Consider the following 22,979-nt stretch of genomic DNA (forward strand, 5'->3'; position numbering starts at 1 on the left):
AGGAAGGAAGGGGCAGGGAGGGAGGGGTAGAATAAGGGACTGCAAACAAGAGAAAGAAGGCAATGATTTCTGAATGACTGGGCACAAAGGGATTGGTTACTTGAGGTTATTTTTGTTCCTGTTTAGTTTTTTGGTGGCGGATGTGGGAATCAGAAGATGTGAAGGAAAATGATGGGAATTCAGGCCTCGACTATGGAGCGTGATGTCAACACAAGATATCCAAGTGACATAAAACTGAAAGGAGGATGGAACTATAACTGATATTTTCAGGGCTCAGAGGGAAAGACATAGAGGGAGCATGAGGGGAGCTTGGGCCTAGACATGTGTGGTTAAGTCATCAAAGGAAATTCAGCAGGTGAAGTTCAAGACTGGAACTCTGGAAAAGATCCAGCAATATACTTTTCTTCCTTAAAACATTTTGAATATTTAAGTTCTATACTGCTTGACATAAAAAAGATATGTATTTCACACTATTAAATCACTTTGGAATTTTACCCCTAGAGGCAGAACTATGTCAAAGACACAGCCATTATCAGTGATAAGGCCTTATAAGTAGCAATTGAGAAAAGGGTGGATATGTCACACAGGCTGCAGGAAAGGGGCCATCACCAGTGTCCACACACATGAAGACTTACGTTTTGCTGGGTAAACTCTCGGAACATAGCTGCTAGACTGTCATCCTCGATGTCACAGTCTGTTTTGATAGCCACATTCAAAATGTGAATTGGTTCATCCCTGGGGACCTGTAACCCAAGAATATGACACAAAGCACTCAGGAGGTTAGCTAATACGGGGGCAGAGAAAAGTTACAGTACTTGGTAGGATACTAGGAAAAGAGACATGCCCCCTCTTCCCAGAATATTTTTGGGTTGCCCACTTGTATGAATAAGAAAATGAAACCACTGCCCAACACCCACAATGGAGACTAAAGACACCTAACTTTAAAACAAAACGGTGGCAAAGGCATAATTAGAGGTGGCCCCAAATCTTAACTTGCTATGAACTTGAAGACCACTGTCTCAACCTTTTCACCGATAAAATGGGAATGAAACCATCTGCAACGTTTCTTCACATAATGTAAAGGAAAAGGAGGAAAAGAAGCTATCTGAACATATTCCCATGTAATGTATTTCCTAACAATTTGTCAAACAGAGGAAACATCGAACCATTATGGGAAAATAACCTGGTAGGGAAAAACCAGGACCAAGTGCTTACTGAGAAATGGAAAGAAGGGTTTAATAAAAGGACAAAATTTTAAACAAAATGCCTATTTGCTTCTACTATCTCAAGCCCACCATTCATTGAAGTTACAAAAGCACTGCTCTGCAAATATACAAGCCATCCATGATTAAGAGTTAAAGCAACCAAAGCTCAAGTCTTTGAAGCAATATTCAGAGACCCAGAGGCAGCTGCAGAGCACACAGCCAAGTTCATTCTACACTATGGATTCCATGCTTAATACAGTTATTTTTGTTTTTAGGTTAAAATTTATCTTCTACCTGTTTCCAAAAATACTTAAATGAGGTATATATAATTAAATAATAATAATAAAGAGAGTACACAGGGGACTTCCCTGGTGGTTCAGTGGTTTAGAATCCATCTTGCAATGCAGGGAACATGGGTTTGATCCCTGGTCAGGGAACTAAGATCCTGATGCTGGGAGGGATTGGGGGCAGGAGGAGAAGGGGACAACAGAGGATGAGATGGCTGGATGGCATCACCGACTCGATGGACGTGAGTGTGAGTGAACTCCGGGAGATGGTGATGGACAGGGAGGCCTGGCGTGCTAAGATTCATGGGGTCGCAAAGAGTCGGACACGACCGAGCGACTGAACTGAACTGAACTGAGGCCTCAGAGCAACTAAGCCTATGTGCCACAACTAAGACCCGCTGCAGCCAAATAAATAAAAAATCTAAATAAATAAATGTTTAAAAGAGAGAGAGTATACAGTACAAGTTCTGAATCTGAAGAGGCAAAGCATTCTTCCAAAAGGGACACCGTACCTTGTCTTCGTCATACAGAGACGTGTGACCTGCCTCAGGGAATGTCGGGCTTTGGGGTGGGGAATCACAGAAGCAGCCCATCACTTCATCAAAGATCCTAAAAAATACCAAATACCAAAGAAACATCCACCATGAAAAGGGGCAGAAACCCGAAGCGGCAGGAAGACGAACGCTGCCACGGCCAGCTCTGTCTGAAAGAACCATCTGTCCTACCCCGTGCTCAGCAGTCAACTGAACAGAATCACCAGTAGCTAGAGAGGACGTGCAGAATTTCTACCATGTGGCAGAAATTAGGAGGATGGATGGCTTAAACTTTAATAAACCATATATAAATCCTATTAAAAAAAAAAAAAAACCAATCTCAAGCTTTTCTGTTGTGTTTTTTGTTTGTTTTTCATATGTAAGCTACGAGCATTGCTGTCATCATCGGTCTTAAAGTAACAGAAAGAGCCTAGGACTAGGGCAGTGACAGACCAATGTAATTACCCCTCCCCCTAGGGTAATGCATCAGTATACATCAAGAGATAGATGCTGAATGCATTTAACCAAAAGATGTATCGTCTCTGGTGGGGTTCACTCTAGTGTTGTGTTTAATTTCTCCTGACATTTCACTCATCACAGAGCAGACAGCTTCTTCTACTAGCTATTGAGGAAAAGATGGTTTTTGTTTGTTCCTTTTTTTCTGACCAGACCCATACAACAAGTAGAGGCTTGTAGGGTCTGCACGGGAGGGTGGAAAGGAAGGACAGATACCTCTCCCGGGGCATGTAACAGTGAGGGCTACATCTCCTTAGCGGGCTCGTGGCTAATCCGGGAGCCTCCATTCACTCCGCAGAAATCTGAGATGCCTTACCTGACAAAATCTTCAAAGGTCCGAAAAGAGACCATCCCGCCCATCCGCTGACACGGCGGAGTGAACGCGTTGTCCAGCAGCACGTCGCTGACACTGGCTACGTGAGTCATGCCGTAGTGGTTGAGGTTGGAGGAGAAGGACATTCTAAATGGTAATTCAATCGAGTGCGTTAGACAAGGAGGGTAGGAGCAAGGACTGGCAGAGCCTCAACAGAGAAAAGGAGCTGGGAGAGAGGTGAACCAGGGGCAGGAGGCAGGGAGCAGGCTTGGTTTTTGACCCACTATGGAGAAGCCCATGTTTCTAGGCTCACGGTAACCCTTGCCTTGGGATTTTCCCTCCACACAAACAACATTTTTACCACCCCGTAAATTTCTCCACGTAAAAACCTAACAAATAATAACATGGCGGTTTTCACACACTGACATCAGGACATGTCTAGTGAATGAAGAGCACATAGGGGTGAAAAACCATCCTGCATCTTCCCCTTCCCCAAAACATCCTCTCTTTTAAAAGGAAGTAAGCCAGCCAAGTGAGTGGTAGCTAGGCAACACTGGAGGTATTTTTCTCTAGGAACTGTAATAGATTAAGGATTCACAGATAGATATCCACATGTACAACAACAACTCTAAGTCATCTGGAATGGTTTAGTGAATCATTATTAAAACACACACACACACACAAAAACCCATGTTTCATCAAAGAGAAGCAAGTTGTAGTCTATAAAAGGAACTTTACTGAGGTATCTATCTTTTCCTTTACTGGGCTGATGGGAAGAGTAGTCATAAGGATCATAGCTCCTCCCTTTTTGAAAGAGAAACAGTTTTGCCAAATTGCCTTTTTTATATTTAAACATTTCTATACCAAAGTAGGCATATCGTCAGTAAAAGCCCTTAATTCATCCCAGCAGAGTACAAAAGGGCAGAGCATGCGTCTCAAAGTATGTGTAAGCAGGACCAACGTGTAAATGGAGATGCTGAAAGGGGATGGATCTGTTCAATCTAAAAACGTAATGAATCTGGATGTTCCTTGATATGCTGCAGCAGTGTGTACTGACAGGCACTGCTGGACAGTGTGGTGATGCCCAGCCAATCAGGACAGCCTCTCAGGAAGGACCACCCTAAAGGGTGCCTCCAGGACTTGCCCGACACGTTACCGGCATACTGAGCGGAAGCAAGTTCAGAGCATGGCAATGGCACCTGAACTCTGGGAGCTGCTCAAAAATCTCCAAATGCACCACCTGCAGTATTGCAGGGCGCAAGACACCAGCAGGGTGGACTCCAGATATGGGTATATATTGTTGCAAATACTCTGTTGCAAATGGAATATACTCTGTTGCAATTATAAATGGCAACGGAATTTTTTATAAATGGGACTGTTGCTCACACAGACTATAGAGACTGACACTCCAGGTTTTTATTCCCTTGGCAGACAACCATGAAAAAGTACTTCATCTTCTGACAGTACCAGGGACTAGAAAGTAGAGTGGGAGAGGAAACCATTGATACCATGAATAAAACAGACAGACGAAGCACATGGCAAGCAAGTCTTACACATGGTGCTCACTAGAAACCGGGATTCAGAGCTGTATAAACTCAGAAATGCTATCATCCTCTTTTCTAGGATCACCAAATGTATTTAGTAAAGGAGCAAGTTTGTGAGGCATTGTATCTTTTCTACCTGCCTGGTGTTAGACAGGAAAGAGAGTCCAGATAACCCTTAAAGGGAACTCCTGAAGTTGCTAACAGGTTGTGTTTGCGGCAAGCATGGGGTTAAGCATCTTTATCGCTCAACTGAGACCCCATGGGAAAAATACCCACATTTCTGTTTCCCCTGGTACTACGCTCTTAGGCCAGGACAGCTAAAGGCAGGCAGGAATGAAGCAAGCCTACCCTCCAAGAGCAGATGAGGGGACCAAACAGAAGCACTCCCTTTCCTCTCCCCATCCAAACTGGAGGCTATAAAAGCTATAACCAGTTTTGATTACTTAATATTTAAAGGGAGAGGCACAAAATGAACACAAGTCTATACACATTTCAGTGTACAGTTGGTCATCTACAAAGAGCTCAACACCAACTTTAGCACTTGGTGGATTCCAATCAGAATTACTTTCCTCTCAAACTTGCATTGTGTTGCCTTGCTGGGTTCAGGAGCAGAAGGAACTCAACGTATTAGAAGTACCACTCTGTGTTCTATCAGTCTGGAAACGTCTTCACAGGGCTACACACATCAAAACTGTAGGTACACTCTTCCAGTGTTAAACTCATTACAGGTCTGAGATAAAACTTGACTTGCATAGCATTGTTAACACTTTAGAAAAACAGCTAACAAACTGATAAAACATGAGATCAGCTATTTCTGCCTGTGAGTTCCTCAAAAAGGAGGCGCACATTAGAGAAACTAAAAAATTGAAAAACTGAGGAACAGTTTGCCAGGATAGGAGTGACCATAAGGGTTTCTCCTCTGAAAGCCCCAAACTAGACAGAGAACTTAGCAAAAGAAGATGTTTACAGCAAAGCTGAACATCGGACAGGTGATTCATTCCCCTATTGTCCACAGCTAGACAGGAGCTGTTCATACTTTTTGAGTGTTGCTTTTTGAATGGCTGGAGAAAAGCTGAAAACATGTTTTCCAAACACAAAGTATAGTTTAGTATATCCAGAGGGGAGCTCAGGACCTCCGAGCAGAAAGATAACATATTAGCTTGTCAAATGAAGTGTTATTTTTTTCTCCTGGTTTCACTAAGTTACAAAAAAAGATGCTTTTAATTGGAAAAAAAACTAAATATACGGTACCTGTTTAGCGTGGGGATGTTCCCTCTGTAATTAAACAACCACAGTTAGTTACCAAGAGGTTAGGGAAAGCCACAATAAAAGAACTGTCAGAGCAGATACAGACCCGTCGTCAGGAGTCCCAGTGTGGCGGCTCTGGCCTTCAGCAGACATAGTTAAGTGCTCATTACGCTTCTACCCGCTGGGTGCCTCCAAAGAGGCTGACCTACCTTACCACAGCAGCTGTTGATGGAAAGGGTCAAAGTGTATTTTCCACTTTTTTTTAAATAGCTCTATTACCAAAAATAATGCAGAGTAAAGATAAAAGACAGGCTCATGAAAATTAATTGAAGCTGTATAATATGGTATATTATCTTAAGCTTCAACATGAGGTATAATTCTTGACAAGATTCTGAGAGCATCTTACTTGCTCCTGTTTTACTAAAAATGCCATAAGGAGGTTCAGCGAAGTTGACGCCACAGCCTTTCCCACATTAACTGATCTTCTAGGATGTGTGAGGAACCTAAAAACTCTCCTCTAAATTAGAGAAAAGACACCAGGAATCTGGGTTCCCAAGTACCTTTTCTAGTTCTCTTTCACCCCACTCCTGTAGAGTGGCGGGGGTGGGGCTGGGGGTGGTATAGGAAAGACAGGTATTCTGTGCTATAGGAGCTTAAAGCTAAAATTATGCAGGAAGGTGTTGATTAACAATTCCCTGATTAGACTAGTATAAACTGTTACAAATTAATATTTTTTAAACAAAATTAATTTAGGGCAATCTTGACATTTAAACATTTAAAATCTCTGGGCCTTCCGTGAATACAACCTTACCTAGATTTGGCAAGCCCTAGAATCTCCTGATAGAGAATGCTTCTGAATCATGAGAGGAACTCTAGGATAAGAATGGAAACTGTGAAGCAAGTCTCTTGCATTCTCTTTGGTCTTTACCACCAATGCTTTTCTCCCCCTTTAATTTGACATCAGTCATTTCCTCAACTGAAACAAACAAACAAATCAAAAAACCCCAAATAAAAGCCCTTATTTTCAATGGTAAAAGGGAAAAGTTACACTCACCACCTACAATTTAGGAGTCCTGTAAGGGGGTTGATTGGTTGATATTTTAACCTTCTAACACTCTTTTATCAGCATTTAATCATTGTTGGGGTTTTCTGGCACACAGAGGACTTAATGGGCAGAACAGAGTGGGTGGTGCTGATGATATGTGGGAAGGAGGAGAGAGGGAGGAAAATGATGCACTTTCTACGGCAGTGAAAGGAGCAGAATAGACTGAGCTGGCCATATAAATAAAGAGCGGTGACATATCACTGCACACAAACTGTATACCTCGCGTGATTTGTGAGTAGCAATGCTCTTTGCATCAAACCTGTATCACAGAGTGGATTCCTAAGGCAGCAAGAGCAACCTCTGAGTGCAAAAACCTGCACCTTTGCTCTTTGGATTCTTTCAGTCTCTCTTTGGGGGAATGGGTTTCATTTTACAAGAGGTCCTTCGTTATCATGCACTTGGTCCTCATCAGCAAACAACAAGCACTCGTGGGTTCTAGAGCAGAAGCAGAAAACTAATAGGAAATGCTAATGAGAATATAGGAAAGTCTTCCTTTTAAGATATAAAGGATTCTCAAGAAAAAGGCCACCTGCACAGGCTCTAAACAATAAACTTCAGTGCAGAGAGAAGGACCCTACAAACAAAGCATCTCAGGGTCCTTTGCATCCAGAGTTAGGGGATTCAGAAACCAGGGTAATCTCTCTCAACTGTTAACCAATTTCTTACACTAATAAAATGGTCTCACTGCTTCTGTGGCTCCACTCGAATCCCTTAGGGAGTCCTTCCCAGGATGAGGGCCAAGTTTTCAGCAGAAAAGCGCCTGAATTGAAAAGAACGCCACCAACAAAAAGACAGCCCTTCTCTATCAGCAATCCGTTAGCTCGCACAGGGAGCCCCCTGCTGCTTTGTTATAGAATCAGGCACCACCTACACAGTATGGGGTAAGAACAAAACTCCCGACATGTCCAGTCTATAAAGGACTGGCCTCAGATCGATCATGTAGGAGGTAAGTTTAGAGTCAGTTTATCCCCTTTGGTAGAATAAGAATCTGTGGGGCTGTTGGGGAGATAAGCAGGGAAGGTTAAACTCTCTACTACAAAGTAAATACTTAGCTGTGTCCATAACAATCATTTATACATTTTGTTACTCTATATAGGGGCTATTTGATCAATTTAAGAAAATGACCTATGTGGCACACTGCATACCACTGTGATATACCAGAAAGCTCGATCAGTGGTCTGCACATAAATCAACAACCAACATGGAGATCGTATATAAGTCAAATATTCCATTTATATAGCTGAAAATAAAATAAAATCTGCCACATTTCACTGCATACTCATCATGCAAAAATAAATTGCTCAATCTCTGACACGGCAATCAATTGCATTCTCAAATACGAAAAAAAAAGAGTATAAATTCATTTGTAAGATATTTGCTGTTTAGGTCTTCAGAGAACTTAAGATGACGAATCTTCATTCACTATGTTGTGAAAAATATTAGAATCATTTTCCTTCCAGGAGATTAGCTCCATTTTACAGATGTGGTAACTGAGAAATCAAAGGGGATGTTTTCCAAGGTCACTGCTAAATAAAGTGTCATCAACCAGAATCCAGACCTGGCATTTTCTCACCTCAGCTCCAGAGGCTAGCATTCCACATCGATATAGACTAAATTTAAAGGAGGACAAGAGAAATCCTTTGAATGCTGAGATCCTCAGCATTAGGTCACCTCTGATTTTATTGATCTGCCTGCCTAGGATGGCTGGAGAGCCTGCTTCAATATGAATGCAAAGTCAGAGTTGCTGCCGGCTGGCTGAATCCTCTTTATTTAAGGAACACTGACTTCTCTGGCAGTCACAAGTTCTTGGAGCCTTTTACCATCCCTTCCAGCTGAATTTCATTTTGCTGAATTCGAGCTGGCCCTACATAAATCTAGTATCATATAAAAATGTTACTGATTCTTCTGCCTTCTAACTTGTAGGGGAAAAAAGGGAGACCCTATAGGAAAATGATTGGGGACGCATGCAAACAAGCAGTGGTTATATCAAGCTGTGACTCAGAGCCAGGATAAGGAAAATCTTTTGAAATCAGGCAGCAAAGCAGAATCAGAAGAGGTCGGCTGAATAACCTACTAGTGGTTGCTAACAGCAGTACCATCGGAGAAAGAGCAATTTGACTGGCTGTGACCAGTGGTGGTCTCCTTGCGTGACTATGTTTCTGCAGAAGAGTCTGAATCAGGAGCTGTAAAACACATCTGAACCATGTATTTCTGTTGGTGTCTCCCTGACCACCTCCTTGCTGTTCAGATGCCCCAATTCCATGGCAGAGCTTTCATTTACAGTAAAATGAACACTGCTTCATTCATCTGCAGCCTCCTTCCAAGCCCCTTCTTTGCCCCGTGGGAAGGTTCTGCTCTTTCTGAAACGAGTCTGCCAACAGAGCTACAACACATTACTATTGCCTGCTGTATAATTAGCTACAAATCCACAGCACAAAACTACAGGGATTTACAGGTGCCCAGGATTCCACTTTTCCTTCCCCCTGGAATCAGCTAGTCCTCCTTGACAAGAAGGGACCTTGGGCTACCTTAATGATATATTGAGAGTTTTAAACTCGACTCTCCAAGCTTATGAGTCTAGAGTGCCAAAATAATGCAGCAGAGACCAGAAGCTGAGCCACTGATACCAGAAAGCACGATGGTAAGCACTTAAACCTGGTGAGAATCTTCCCTTCTGCCAGATGCTTGCATCTTATCAGCAGACTCCCTTGAATGAAGGAAGCAAGAGCTGTAGGGGTTTTATTTATTTATAGCTCATTCTGGCCTGCCAACTACGACCAAGCGCTCCCACTACTAAAAAATGCTACAAATTGGACGGCTTCTGAGTCTCTGAGTACAAGCCAAAGAAGGGTTCTAATCTCTGGGTGTCAAAGATTACCAGGATTCTCAAGAATGGCAATGGGTCACTGATGAGTCCCATAGTAGGGGCCTCTGATTTCTAAACTTCCTCATAACCTCCTTCATGAAAAGAAGGTCCAGAGGCCACCCACCTACAGTGAAACTGAAGGTATCAAGAGCCTACATACAGTTGTGACCGAAATGTGCTATCAGGAGAGAACACAGCCGATCTCTTCTGGATGTGAGACGAGAAGTGGAAAGTGTTTGAATGAAAACATTCTATCACAGGGGGCCAAGTTCACAAGGAGCAAATAGCAGAGAAAGTGCAGTGCAACTCAAGTTAACTTAAAACATGGATTTCCGTCTAAGAAATTGGTCCTCACCCATTATGTTTGTATAGAAATACGCAACAAATTGTATTTCCATCTTCTGATTCAACTGTGATGCTTCTTATCTGAATCACAGATGAAAAGTTTTAAAAAACGAACTGTGTTCACTAATAGGTATTACTTATGAAAATCATTTGGAGTTTTAAATTTCATACTCTCAGACTGTCATAATATGCACAGCCATATGCATAGCTATAGAGTTTATGGCATAATATACTTTACATATGTTTGCATAAATATAGTTATATTTTAGAAGATGAAATACACAGGCTGCCTAAAGAGCCTATTTGTTTCCAGATTATTCTGAGTTGCTTAATACGTCCAAAGCTAAGTAAAATTGTGAATGTCAAACGATTCGATGAATCGTCAAAAATACATTTAGGATGAGGCTTTAGTGTAACAAGCTTTTCTATCACCAGCACAAGAGAATGATAGAACTATGGATTCAGAATAAGAAAAAATACACACATACACACACACCTATGAGTCTAAATTCTGGGCCTCCCTGGAAATAGACAGAGAAAAGGGAATACTGAATGATAGCAGTTTGAGTTCTAGGATTAATCCATGCAAAATACTGGTTGAACTCAATGAAGAGCTGGCCTGATGAAATCTTAGACAAAAGAATTAAGCCCTAAAAGTCTGCGTGATAATAAAATGTTCTCTCAGTGTGGATCAGCTATCATGACTACGCCTGCACCAAGAAAATGACTAAAAGAAATCCACTCATTTCTCTCTGAAAGACTACAAATTACCTTAAAAAAAAAAAAAGATCCAAAATCTCCTCCCCTCAAAAAAAAAAAATTCACATACAATAAGACATAGTCCTTACTTGCTAAGAAGATAAAGAGGGAAGAAAACACACACATTTCTTATATATGTAGGTGTTCCATATACACTGGTTTCCTATTATGCTTAAGTCAGGAATTTAAGAAGGGAATTTAACAAGAATAGGGTATGTCTAGCCAGGAGTTTCCCTCGGTAAAGGGAAACTGGATAATACCTGGATACTGGTGAGTAAGACCTGAGCATGCTAAATAAGTTCCAACTACAGTTCCCCGCACCCGCCCCCCCCAAATTGGAACTCTTGCATGGAAGAGCAAGAAGAAGATAATATACCTTAGTGAAGCCTACCTAGCAAGAAGGATGATAAGAAAGGTCACAGAAATAAGAAATGGTTATTTCTTTTAAATGACTGTTTAGTCATGTGATGCCTTTCCTAACACTGAGAAGTGTATTAGAAAAAAAAAAACACAGTCAAATTATACTGAAACACACAGTAATTAAACGTCAAACAAGTTCCAGTCCGGCAAAATGAATAAGCCAGAGAGTTATGCTGTGCGATATTGTACCTAAAGTCAGTAATATACTATATACTTAAAAATTTAAGAGGGTAGATCTCATGTTAAATGTTCTTTCCACAATAAAAATTTTTTAAAATTTTAATATTAAAAAACGTCAAGCAATACAAAGTATCTCAATAAATCTAAACAAAAAGGCACCAAACATGTCCGCCACATGCTAATTGCCCAAGTGTGCTAAAATAAAAAGAGGGGGGTGTCTTCTCTCTTCTCAGAGGCTGCTCCACTTATCTGCCATGGCAGCTGCTTGTGTTTTGCCTACTTCTCTAAATAATCAAAACATGTACAAATGGGACATGGCCTTCAATCCAAGTGGCCTCTAGGGCATTTTCCTGAAAAAATACCCTGCTGTTGTCAGTCTGCAGACAGAGAGCCATGTTTCATCCAAACCCACAGAGGCTAAATCGCTAGTCAAAAACAAACTACAGGAATGGAATTCCACAAGATGACCCCATACACAACAAGAGACTGTAGTCTTGCTTTGAAAATACAGCGGAGAAAGATACTCTCAGGACTTGCTGGATAGGTCTGGTCTACTTCGAAGGAATGCCTGGCTAGGAATGGGAAGACCAAGTATCAGGAAAGAAAATGCAAAAAACTGGTTAAAGAATGTATGTAATTTTTTCCCTAAGAATTTTTGGTTTGTTAAGAGTACTGGAGTGGGTTGCCATTTTCTTCTCCAGGGAATCTGCCCGACCCAGGGATCAAACCCAGGTCACCCATATTATAGACAGACGCTTTACCATCTGAGCCACCAGGAAAATCATTTAGAATTAGATATGTAAAATGTGTATATTCATATGCCTGTTCTATGTTCTCACTGAATAATTTTTAAAACATGCATAAAATACTGTAGTATATCTATAGTGTCAGAAGTGAATGCTTCCTGTAACCATTTACAAAATAAGCAACATAAAAGTTTATTAAAAAAAAAAAATTCTTCTACGGGCACTACCACTAACATAAAACAGAGCACTCAGTGTGATTGCCCTAATTAATTCTTGATCAGTTGAGTTGACTATGTGGCTAGGAAGTGCTGGAAATATGGCTAGTCTGTACTGAGACATGCTGGAAGCAGAGAATACACTCTAAATTCCAAAAAGTTAGTTAAGAAGAATGGAAAATATCTGGTTAATAACTTTTTATTACATATTAATATAAAACTTTGGATACAATGGGTTAAATAAAATGTTAAAGTAATTTTATCTGAGCATTTCCTGGCAGGCCAGTGGTTAGAACTCCGCTCTCTCACTGCCAAAGGCCCAGGTTCAATCCCTGGTAGGGAAACTAAGATCCCACAAGCCATGCAGTGCGGTGCAACAACAACAACAACAACAACAACAACAACAACAAATTATTATTTTATCTGTTCCTTATTAGATATGCCCGTAGAAAATTTTAAATTATATATATGGCTTGCAATATATGTCCAATATATTTCTATTGGACAGTGCTGGTCTAGTGGTGAAAGTGAAAGTTAAAGTTGCTCAGTTGTGTCTGACTCTTTGCAACCCCATGCATGGACTACACAGTCCATGGAATTCTCCAGGCCAGAATACTGGAGTGGGTAGCCGTTCCCTTCTCCAGGGGATCTTCCCAACCCAGGGATCAAACCCAGGTCTCCCGCATGGCAGGCGGTTTCTTTACTAGCTGAGCCACCAGGGAAAGTCTGGTAGTACTGATTCCCAACTGCAGATGTTCAACAGAATTATCAGAGAAGCTTTTTCAAAAAAGTGATACCCTGGACTCTGGTTTGAAATAAATCAAGAATCTTGAGAGCCAGGAACCCAGTAGGTTTATTTTTTAAAATACTTAGCAGCTAATTCTGAGAATCACTAATCTAGAGGTTAGTGGACATAATCGTGTCCTTGAGTTTTACTGAACTTAGAGTGGAATGAACACTGGTAGACAAGTCTCCTGTAAGTGACTTCTGTAGAATTAGAAACAATAATCTTTATTGACTGCTGTTGACAACAAGAATAGAAAACAACAAAAGTCCTGAGGTTAGGAAAAAAGTTGGAACTTGGCTCAAAAATAGCTAAAACTAAGATACTCAAGAATTCTTTTGTAAGGGTGGTAGGTCTATGAAATAATAAAGAACTTGGCTTTTGTCTAAATCCTTGGAATTTCTCAAGTAATAGAAGTGCCTTCATTATTCATGAGCTCCTTGGATCACACCTGAGTTTATGTTAAGAGATGAGATAACTCAGGACAGGGTCTGCTCACTAGAAAAACCAACCATGTGACTAGAGGGTCAGCTGGACCTCTGGGGAGGGGACAGGAGCTGGAGGGTGAGTTTAATCAAGTGGCCAATGATTCAATCAATGGTGCCATCGTAATGAAATCCTGATAGAAACACTGAACCCTGAAGTTCAATGGAACTTCTTGGTTGGTGAACAGATTGATACGCTGGGAGGACTAGGTACCTGGATTGTACAGGGAAAGAAGGGGAAAACTCTTTTAGGACCCACCCAGACCTCACTCTATGTATCTCTTCATTGAGTTGGTCCGGATCTGTATCTTTTATAGTAAAACTGTGCTTATACATACAGTACTTTGCTGAGTTCTGTAAGTTGTTCTAGTGAATTACTGAACTCAAAGGGGTCACGGGTACCCCCCAAATTTACAGCCAGTTGGTCAGAAGTGTGGGCAGCCAAGGAAACCCACTTGTGGCCACATTCTGAAGTAGGGGCAGTTTTGTGAAGATCTGAGCCCTTAACATGTGGCATCTAACGCCAGGTGGTAAATGTCAGAACTGAATGGCAGTATACCAACTGATGTCAGGATAAAGTCATAACTGCAAATTGTTAACAGAAACATTTGTAAGAAAATGTAAGATCTTACAAAACTAAATTCAAGCAAATTTGTAATAAGTGAATAAACTATGTTCTTAAAATTGAATACAGTTTTCTGTAATTAAAAGCTGATAATTCATTTTATGGGCTTCCCTGGTGGCTCAGTGGTAAAGAATCCCATCTGGCAATGCAGGAAACACAGGTTCAATCCCTGGGATGGGAATATGCCCTGGAGAAGTAAATGGCCACCCACTCCAGTATTCTTGCCTGGGAAATCCCACAGACAGAGGAGCCCGGTGGGCTATAGTCCATGGGGTCACAAAAGGGTCAGACACAACTTAGCCACTAAACAACAGTAAATTTTATATTACTAAACTAACAAAAGGACTTTAGATCTAAAACAGCATTAAAACAATTCGGGCATTTTCTCTGGTTTTCACAAAGATTATTTTATCTTTCCTTCTATTTTTTTAAGTCTTTATTGAAGCAGTTACAATACTGCTTCTGTTGTTTAAGTTTATAATTCTGAATACACACAACCAAGGAAGACTTTAGAAAGCCAGCAAGACTACATCGAGATTCGGTTCAGGTCTCCAGAAGAATGTGTGCCCCTTGGATGTTGGGAGGGACAGGTATACAAGTCTTGAAACCATATCAAGAATCATCATACCAGAGTCACACCCCTGAGAAGGAAAGGTGAATAAGATTTCTTAACAGTTCAGAGGCATTCCTCTCAATTTTCCAACTGACTTTCCCTCACCAAACTGGACACAGATCCTCAAATAAAGAAAGTAGGACAGGGAGAGCAATTCAGAGAGACAAGGGGAGCAATGAGGAGGGAAGGAGATCAGAAGCAGCACTGCAGCCAGACTACAAATCACTGCCCAAAGCAGGAAGAAAAAAGCCAATGTCCTGAGAATTACAAAGGGTGGGAAGTATAGCGTGTAGTTCTCCACAATTATTCAAGGAAGGCAGGAGAAGAAAGAAGCCCGAGTGCTGAGCCCATGTGTGCCATGAGCACCTTGCCCGCTCGCTGAAGGACAGCCATTCGTTTCTGGAAAATGAGATTCTGAAATCCATGGAGGCGAAAATGTACCGAGAGATGCTTGCTAAATCAAGGATATATGCTTTTCTCTGCCAGCCATAAGGTATTTTCGAGGGAGAGGAGTGAAGGGACCTTCTGAGACAAAGAAGACAAGTACTTTTTTCTGAAGACGCTGCTGCTCGGCTGCTGACCTCTGCTGGATCAACACTGGCATTCAGTGGCCGCAAGTCTCCGTGCACACCTCTTTGTCTCTAGGAAGAGCTGCTATTGCTTTGGGTGAAGTGGCAATTCAGAACAGAACCATTTCTGTTGTCTGTAACTAAGGATCCCCAAAGACACGGTACTTTGTAATACAGACTGAAGAACCAAAGGCCATAAAGAAGAAATGGAGGGGATGCAGCTTAAGATTGGCTGTGGTTATTTATATTTCCTGTGGTATTACTGAGGAGAATGAAAATACGGAAGGGAGATGACTAGAGGTGGGGATGAAATTCCTAGGTTTTTCACTGCCTGGGAATACTTGAAAAAGAAATGAGATTATTAGAGAAAGTATTTCCATCTTAAAGCCAAAGCAATATTTTGGTATTATTGTTGGAACTGGAAACAAATTTCCGTATGCACATTTTTTTTAAGGGAGTAAGAAGGTAAAATTAATGGAATTAACACGGCTTATATGAGTAATTTACTTGAATTTAAGTTTGCTTTCTGAAGTGTGATTTTTAAAAACTGAATTTCAACTGCTAAATTTACATGTGTGCTTTTGGAGAGATCATGAAACTGGTTCAGGTTCAACCCACAGCAAACATAAAGGGGAAAAAGGCATTCCACCCAAAATATTTTTACATCCTGTTGACTTAAACTGCTACAAATGTGATTTTCTGGCAAAACTCCAGAAAGTGAAATGCCAGTAAATTCTAACTTAAAAAAAGAAAGAACTATGCCTCCTCCATGACAGAACACAAGTAAAAATGAATGGACTCATCTTAACCTTGTATCTAAATTAGACCATACTGTCACTCTCCAGGTCAAAGATTAAAAAGTAAAAAAAAAAAGAAATAGCTGCCAAGAGGCTCTTCTTTCATGGTTTAAATGTATTCATTGTCTGCTCTACATTTCTAGCTAAAAAAATAACCGTACAGAATGGTCACACACATTACCCCTCCCCCACCCCCAAACTCTCTGGATAGAGCTCTGGTTGGCTCCGGTGCACGCACCAGCTCAGACTCACCTATTTGGATGCGATGTGGGCAGCATGAACTGGAATTCCACCACGCAGGTGTTGTCCTTCAGCTGCCGGTGTTGTACGCTATTAAGTTCATAGGCGATATAAGCCCTTCGAACATACACCTGGTTAAAAAATAATCCTCAGTAAATACACTTGAAAAACAGAAACTCAGAGGTGGTTAGCCCAGGGAAAAGACAGTCCTGAAAAGAGATGTATGGTGCAGAAGATGTCTATGCTGACAGAAGTCCCAGTGCCGAACACATACATACATACTTTGCTGTAATTAATACGGCTGGAGTCTTACAACTATACCCATGACTATAAATGGAAAGGAAACCAGCCTGCCTCTGCTGGACACCTCTAGGTGTGCTGAAAGCCCTTTACACTGATCTAAACTCGAGAGAAACTTTGATCATTAGCAGAAGAGCATACAGAACCATGACTATTAATTCATTACACATGATGATGTCAACAGAAGATAAAATCAAGGACTTCTCTGATGGTCTAGAGATTAAGAATCTGCTTTCTAATGCAGGGGACACGGGTTCGATCCCTGGTCCAGGAAGATCCCACGTGCCCCCAGTGCAACGGACCCCATGCGCCACAAGTACTGAATCCACGTCCTCTGGAGCCTGCACGCTGCACCTAGAGAGATCAAGCACCACAACGAAGATCCCACGTGCCACAGTGAGGACCCGATGCAGCCAAATAAATAATTTTTTTGTAAAAAGAAGATGAAAGCAAACAGGGAGAAAAATAAGAGGTGCTGATTGTGGGCCACCTGAGGCGTGAAGATACAAAACAGAAACAACCGAGGTACAGTCTCACTCATTCACTATCTTGTATCTTTCTTCTGTTTTCCCACTGGTCCAAATCAATTTTACATTGCTCATATCGCCCAAATCCTCGGCAAAATCTGAAGGCATAATCTGACATATAATATCTCAAATACACTAACTTGACTCAAAGAAACAGCAACAGGCTGTTTCTCAGGAAAACCTGTCAGTTCAACCTCATGAACTTCACAGCCAATTTGCCATGCACACACGATGGAACATGGAATCCTATCATCATGTGAGGTATACACGGAGACTTTGCATTAAATAGCATAAAAGCACTGTAGAACACTTAGATGTTTTCCAATTTTGGTATTTACTGAGTAGGATTCATGACAGTCTCCCCACAGAATACAAATAAAAAGTAACCCAAAGGAGCACGCAGAAGACTGTAGCGGTGTCACATCACATAAAAATCATCTAAGACACTCCTTTTCCTCACCTCCAAAACACACCTCCTTGGCAAACTTTACAGCAGTATTTGGAGCCTGCAATTTTTGTGCTTAATGAGACAGTATGCTAGAGCGGACACAGCAAAGTCTGTGAGTCAGAATGAGCTGGGTTCAAATGCAAACTCTTCCACTTACTATCCATGTGAATACAGACAAGTCACTTAACCTCTCAGTCTTACTTTCTTCTACTTCATGAAGTATTTGGAGGATTTAATGAGAAAAATAAAGCACCTAAAGCACAGTTCATTAAACTTTCCTTCTCACGCTGAAATAGTTCATAAGTTCATAAGAACTGCTTGACAATTCAGAATATGACTAGAATCCATTCTACTTGGCCCAAATCACAAAATGGTACTGTTCTGATCAGCCACATATTTTTTTCACTTACTGTGTTACAGGGCATCCTCATCACTATGAAATGGAAGGATTCAAGTACTTGGAAAGTAGAATTGAAAAATGCTGGTAGCTGTGACTGGAACCCAGAAACTGGTGATTAGTTGAGTTGGCACACTTGAATAAAAGTAAGACCAAAGTCCAGCATTTGTCTCAGAGGAAAAAACTCTACTCTGGAGAACCAACATTAAGACCAAAGAAGGACTGATAACAATAGCCAAGCAGGCAAAAGGAGTCGGCCAGAAGCTGAGAAAAAGGTGACGTCATGTTACTATGAGAACCCACCTCCAGAGCTGCCATCCTCACGACCTGGTTGCTGTGATAGAAGAAGTTTGGTAGGACGTCAAAAATCGACGTTTCGGACAAGATGAGTTTCTGGAAGGTACAAAGACAAGCTTCAACCATTACATCCATAAGAGAACAATTCCAATGGACAATATTTAGCATTAGAAGCATTAGTGAAACTTTAAGCATTTTGTCTGCAAACTTATAAACTTATCTTCTCTTTGCATGAACTTACCTTCTCTCTGCCTTGGCTTCCTCAGATACAAAATGGAGAAAATAATAATACCTATCCTCAAGGGCTGTCGTGGGTGTTAGACAGTACATGTAAAATTCTTAGACATGCATTAACAGTGCATTAATTTTAATGCTATTAAATGTTTATGGCTATTATTATCCTTTCTGACATATAGCCGAACTTAACGTTTAATATATTGTCTCAGTACAATATATGGTAAACCATAGATTTGAACTCTCTATTTCAACCATGAACCAAATAAACAAAAATATCCTTCCCCCCACTCTGTCCCCACTTCCTTAGTTTCCCCAGAAAGAAATCTAAGAGAAAGCTGGAAGATTCCCTTGGCTAGGTATGATAATATTATCATTATGTCCAAGTAGAAAAATACAAAGTCATTCCTGACAAAATGATGTTTAAAAAACAACAGTCAAGGTTCTTTGAATTAGCAGTAAAATTAGCCAATATTATTTTATACAATGGCTCTGTACAAAGCTTAACAGTAAGTATTAAAATAAAACTACATGATTATTTAAGTAGCTTTTCCCTGTTTAACCTATTTATACCTCAGATTCAAATATCAGAAATCAACCAGTACTACCACTTCATTGTGTCCTAGAACACTTTCTAGATACAAGCACAAGAGGTGAAGACCTCAACAGGACACGTCCATCAAGGCCAGCCTATGCAACTTTTAAGCTAAGCCACAATTCTAACAGCATTTTTATGGGAAGGAAAAAAAGTACAAATCGTCTTATAAAGTCGAGGGATGAAACTTTATTACACAGAAAATCATAATTGACTGAAACTGATTACTTAATTAAACTATGCTTGGGAATAAAGGGGACAGCAGTGCAGAGGGGTAGAAATGGGCTGTTTTGCATGAATACCTGCAGGTTCTCGATGCAGAACTGATGTCCATACATGTCAATGGCGGATAGGAAGATAGACTCGACTTGGTTGTGGCGAAGCTCATAGGATGGCAAATGGGAAGCAATAAGAACCTAGAGTGAGAGCAAAGTGAGAGGTGTTAAGTTCCTGAGGGAGTGATTATTCTAGGCTCCCATTAGGCAGCTCTGATACAAAAGCAATAAATATAAATCTGGATGTGCAGGCATCAAAGATAAAACAGAGACCAAGTACCACAACTTGTGGGTCCTGTAACAGAAAGCCAGGGCCACCAAGTACTGTGTCTCAGCTGACTCCTGCCATGATTTGTGTGGTGAGCGATCTCCAGTGGGGGGCCAGGGAGGGAAGGGAGAGCAAACCACCACCATCAAGCTCCATCAGTGCAGCTGGTCTACCCCTGTGAAGCCGCTGGTGCTGGGGACTACATGACTAGCTGGTAATTGGGAATCAGGTCTGGCAGGGAGCAGCTGTGGGGAAGGTGGATGCTGCAGAGCTAGCCTCTTGTAACTCTAAAGGGGAAAGACAGACTAGGAAAAGCTGCTCCGACAGCCCCAGGTACTCGGTAGAGGAGAGGGCGTCAGAATGTGACACCCATGCGTGTGAGGGGCAGAGAGAAAGAAAGCAGTGTCGCAGACAAAGAGGGACATGGTGGGACCTGAATACCCTCAGCAGGTCGCTCAGAGGTTCAATAACTTTGAGTAATTCAGTGACATGGATACAATTGTAGAGAAAGCAGAAGGTCACTGAACAGCTTCAAATGCAGCTTCCTTGTCGATGCCTGCGCACTGGAACACAAAACACAAAGGGAGTGCCAAACCCTGGCTTCCCTGCTGAAGCCTTCTGGAGTGGAAATGCAGACCACAGGGTGAAAGTAACTGCACTGCTCTGGGGTTGCGCTGACCGCCAGCACCGAAGACTCATTTCATCATCTTTTGCTCTCCACACTTGATGTTTTGCTGGACACTTAGAAGTTTCACCTGCTTCTAAGCCCCCTTTGTTAAGTAAGAAATATCAAACCTATTGTCTTCCTTCAGGTTCCTTTCCTCCACCTGACTTAACAGGGAATGGTAACAGGACTTTCTGATGGGGGCGGGCTCCTATTTTAAAGAAATTTGAGGTTAATCTTTTCCATTCTCTTTAAAAAAACATACAACACATGAGAACATTTGCTCTGAAGGCAATGAGACATATGTGAGAAATTGCATGACCTTTGGAAGGTGCTGGGGAAGAGCTCATGGAACCGACTGTCCAACCTGTGAAGACCATTCCTCACTCCGGATAACCAACTCAGTCCTTACCTGGCGTGCTCGGAGCGCCACCTTCGCGTTGGTGGTCTTGCTGAGTTGAGTTAGCTCCGTGAGGATATTCAGCAGCTCATCAGTGAGGGTGGGGTCCCGGCCACACAGCTGATCCTAATTGTTAATGCGACAACGAACATGCATATTCATGTTAAAAACAACTAAACCCAGAACTCTGCTCAATGCTATGTGGCAGCCTGGATGGGAGAGGGGTTTGGGGGAGAATGGATCCTTGTATATGTGTGGCCGAGTCCCTTCCCTGTTCACCTGAAATTATCACAACATTGTTAAATTGGCTGTTCTGCTGCTGCTAAGTCGCTTCAGCTGTGTTTGACTCTTTGCAACCCTCATGGACTACAGCCCACCAGGCTCCTCTGTCCATGGGATTCTCCAGGCAAGGATACTGTAATGGGTTGCCATTCCCTCCTCCAGGGGATCTTCTCCCTTCTCCAGGGTTCGAACCTGCGTCTCTTATGTCTCCTGTATTGGCAGGTAGGTTCTTTACCTCTAGCGCCACCGGGGAAGCCCTAAATTGGCTATACCACAGTACAAAATAAGAAGCTTAAAAAAAAAAGAACTGAGGTGGTGAGAACTTTGAATTGGGACAAGGAAATAGAAACAAAGTAAAGAGAGCTGGATTCCTAAGATGCAAACATCCTGTTACCTTTATCCTAAAGAGTGCGGAAAAGAGATTCCAGAGGAAGCTGCTGCCAAGGAGAAGCCCAAGGCCCTCGGCCAATCAGGCTCAAAATTCCTAATGCATTTCTTTATGAACCAACGCTATACTTTAAACATGCAGAAGAAGTCATCAGAGACCATTAAAAAGGGACAAGGGATCCTGGGTAAAAAAAAAAATAACAGATGATGTCTCAAAGTTTTAAGAGGTTTTAAATAATATAAGGCCAGAAAGCTGTCTTGGTCCTTCTTCCACTTTTGGAAAGAAGGAAGAATAAGGCAAAAGGAACCACTCCTGGTGGTTTTCATTTCATAAACCAAATGTCCAGCATCCCAGGAGGGCACAGAACAGAAACATAAGCACAAGTTATTCATTTAGAAACACACGCTGACAATTCTATATCCCAAATCATGTATCCTCCTGCTGTACAAAGAACCATTCCATGATACCTAAACATGGTGAATCCTTAGAGGCATTAGAGGGGAAAACCAAACTCCTACTATGTGATCCATGGTGTAATTCAGGACTGGGTCCTTAGTCTCCGAAAAATTAAAAAATTTTAAGAAAAAAAAATCTCTATCATATTTGGAGAAAACATTTCTTCTCCAGTGCAATATCAGTTTATTCCCTAAATTCACCCATTATCCATGTAATTTTCATCTAAACTGAAAAAAAACCCCTGCAGATGCAGTTTTTATAAATGCCTATCATTCTTGAAATTTACAGAGTGATCAGTAACAGTAGTTCTGAATACCACATCACATAGTTCCCTCTACTTGGAGTTTGAAATAATTGTTAGTCTTTTTTTTTAATAGTCTCTCTCATCTCACTATCAAAAAGGACATGAAAGACAGCCAGACCCTAAATGGCTTCTTGTTGCTGCCTTTTAATCTTCTTGTTGCTGCCCTTTCTCGATTACTGCCTTTTTCGTAAGGAATCTCCACTTCATCTTAAACCTTCCCCATCTCAGGGGTCCTCCTTACAGTCCTTCACCACAGCAGTACAGGTGCAAGTGTGGGGCTCTGGGGCAGACACACATTTCCCCAAGCACTGTTTCTACAGTCCCTATCACCTTCCACGTCACAGGGTAAACAGTTTTGGAGTACTCAGCGTCAGAATGCTGGAAAGACAGTCTCTCAAACATTTTAAAGCAGGAAATATTTTCTGGTTCCCCAATCCACGACCAGAGGTCTGCTCCAGAGTAGTAAACCACGTGATGGTATTTACAGTTAAGGAAGTACAAGTACTGTTTTCACCCATGCCAACAAAGGTTGTCTAGTCAAAGCTATGGTTTTTCCAGTAGTCATGCATGGATGTGAGAGTTGGACTATAAAGAAAGCTGAGCGCCAAAGAATTAATGCTTTTGAACTGTGGTGCTGGAGAAGACTCTTGAGAGTCCCTTGGACTGCAAGAAGATCCAACCAGTCCATCAAGGAGATCAGTCCTGGGTGTTCATTGGAGGGACTGATGCTGAAGCTGAAACTCCAATAC

The 22,979-nt window shown here is 41.5% G+C and overlaps 1 protein-coding gene across 5 annotated transcripts in view; it reads right to left on the minus strand.

Moving 5' to 3' along the window:
* Positions 1 to 22,979, minus strand: part of ACACA (acetyl-CoA carboxylase alpha) — a 286,691-nt gene that overhangs the window by 111,408 nt on the left and 152,304 nt on the right. For 4 of the 5 annotated variants that reach the window (XM_027518132.1, XM_027518129.1, XM_027518134.1 and 1 more), the window contains 8 exons: positions 20,813 to 20,926; positions 19,496 to 19,609; positions 18,371 to 18,460; positions 16,408 to 16,526; positions 5,650 to 5,673; positions 2,858 to 3,001; positions 2,005 to 2,101; positions 636 to 743 (listed from right to left, as the gene is read on the minus strand). In XM_027518132.1, the coding sequence (XP_027373933.1) occupies positions 636 to 743; positions 2,005 to 2,101; positions 2,858 to 3,001; positions 5,650 to 5,673; positions 16,408 to 16,526; positions 18,371 to 18,460; positions 19,496 to 19,609; positions 20,813 to 20,926 (810 nt within the window). The remainder of the gene's footprint in view (positions 1 to 635; positions 744 to 2,004; positions 2,102 to 2,857; positions 3,002 to 5,649; positions 5,674 to 16,407; positions 16,527 to 18,370; positions 18,461 to 19,495; positions 19,610 to 20,812; positions 20,927 to 22,979) is intronic. The other variant, XM_027518130.1, reaches the window with a different exon arrangement.

This window comes from Bos indicus x Bos taurus, chromosome 19 (assembly GCF_003369695.1).
Source record: "Bos indicus x Bos taurus breed Angus x Brahman F1 hybrid chromosome 19, Bos_hybrid_MaternalHap_v2.0, whole genome shotgun sequence".
In the NCBI taxonomy this organism is placed as follows: domain Eukaryota; kingdom Metazoa; phylum Chordata; class Mammalia; order Artiodactyla; family Bovidae; genus Bos; species Bos indicus x Bos taurus.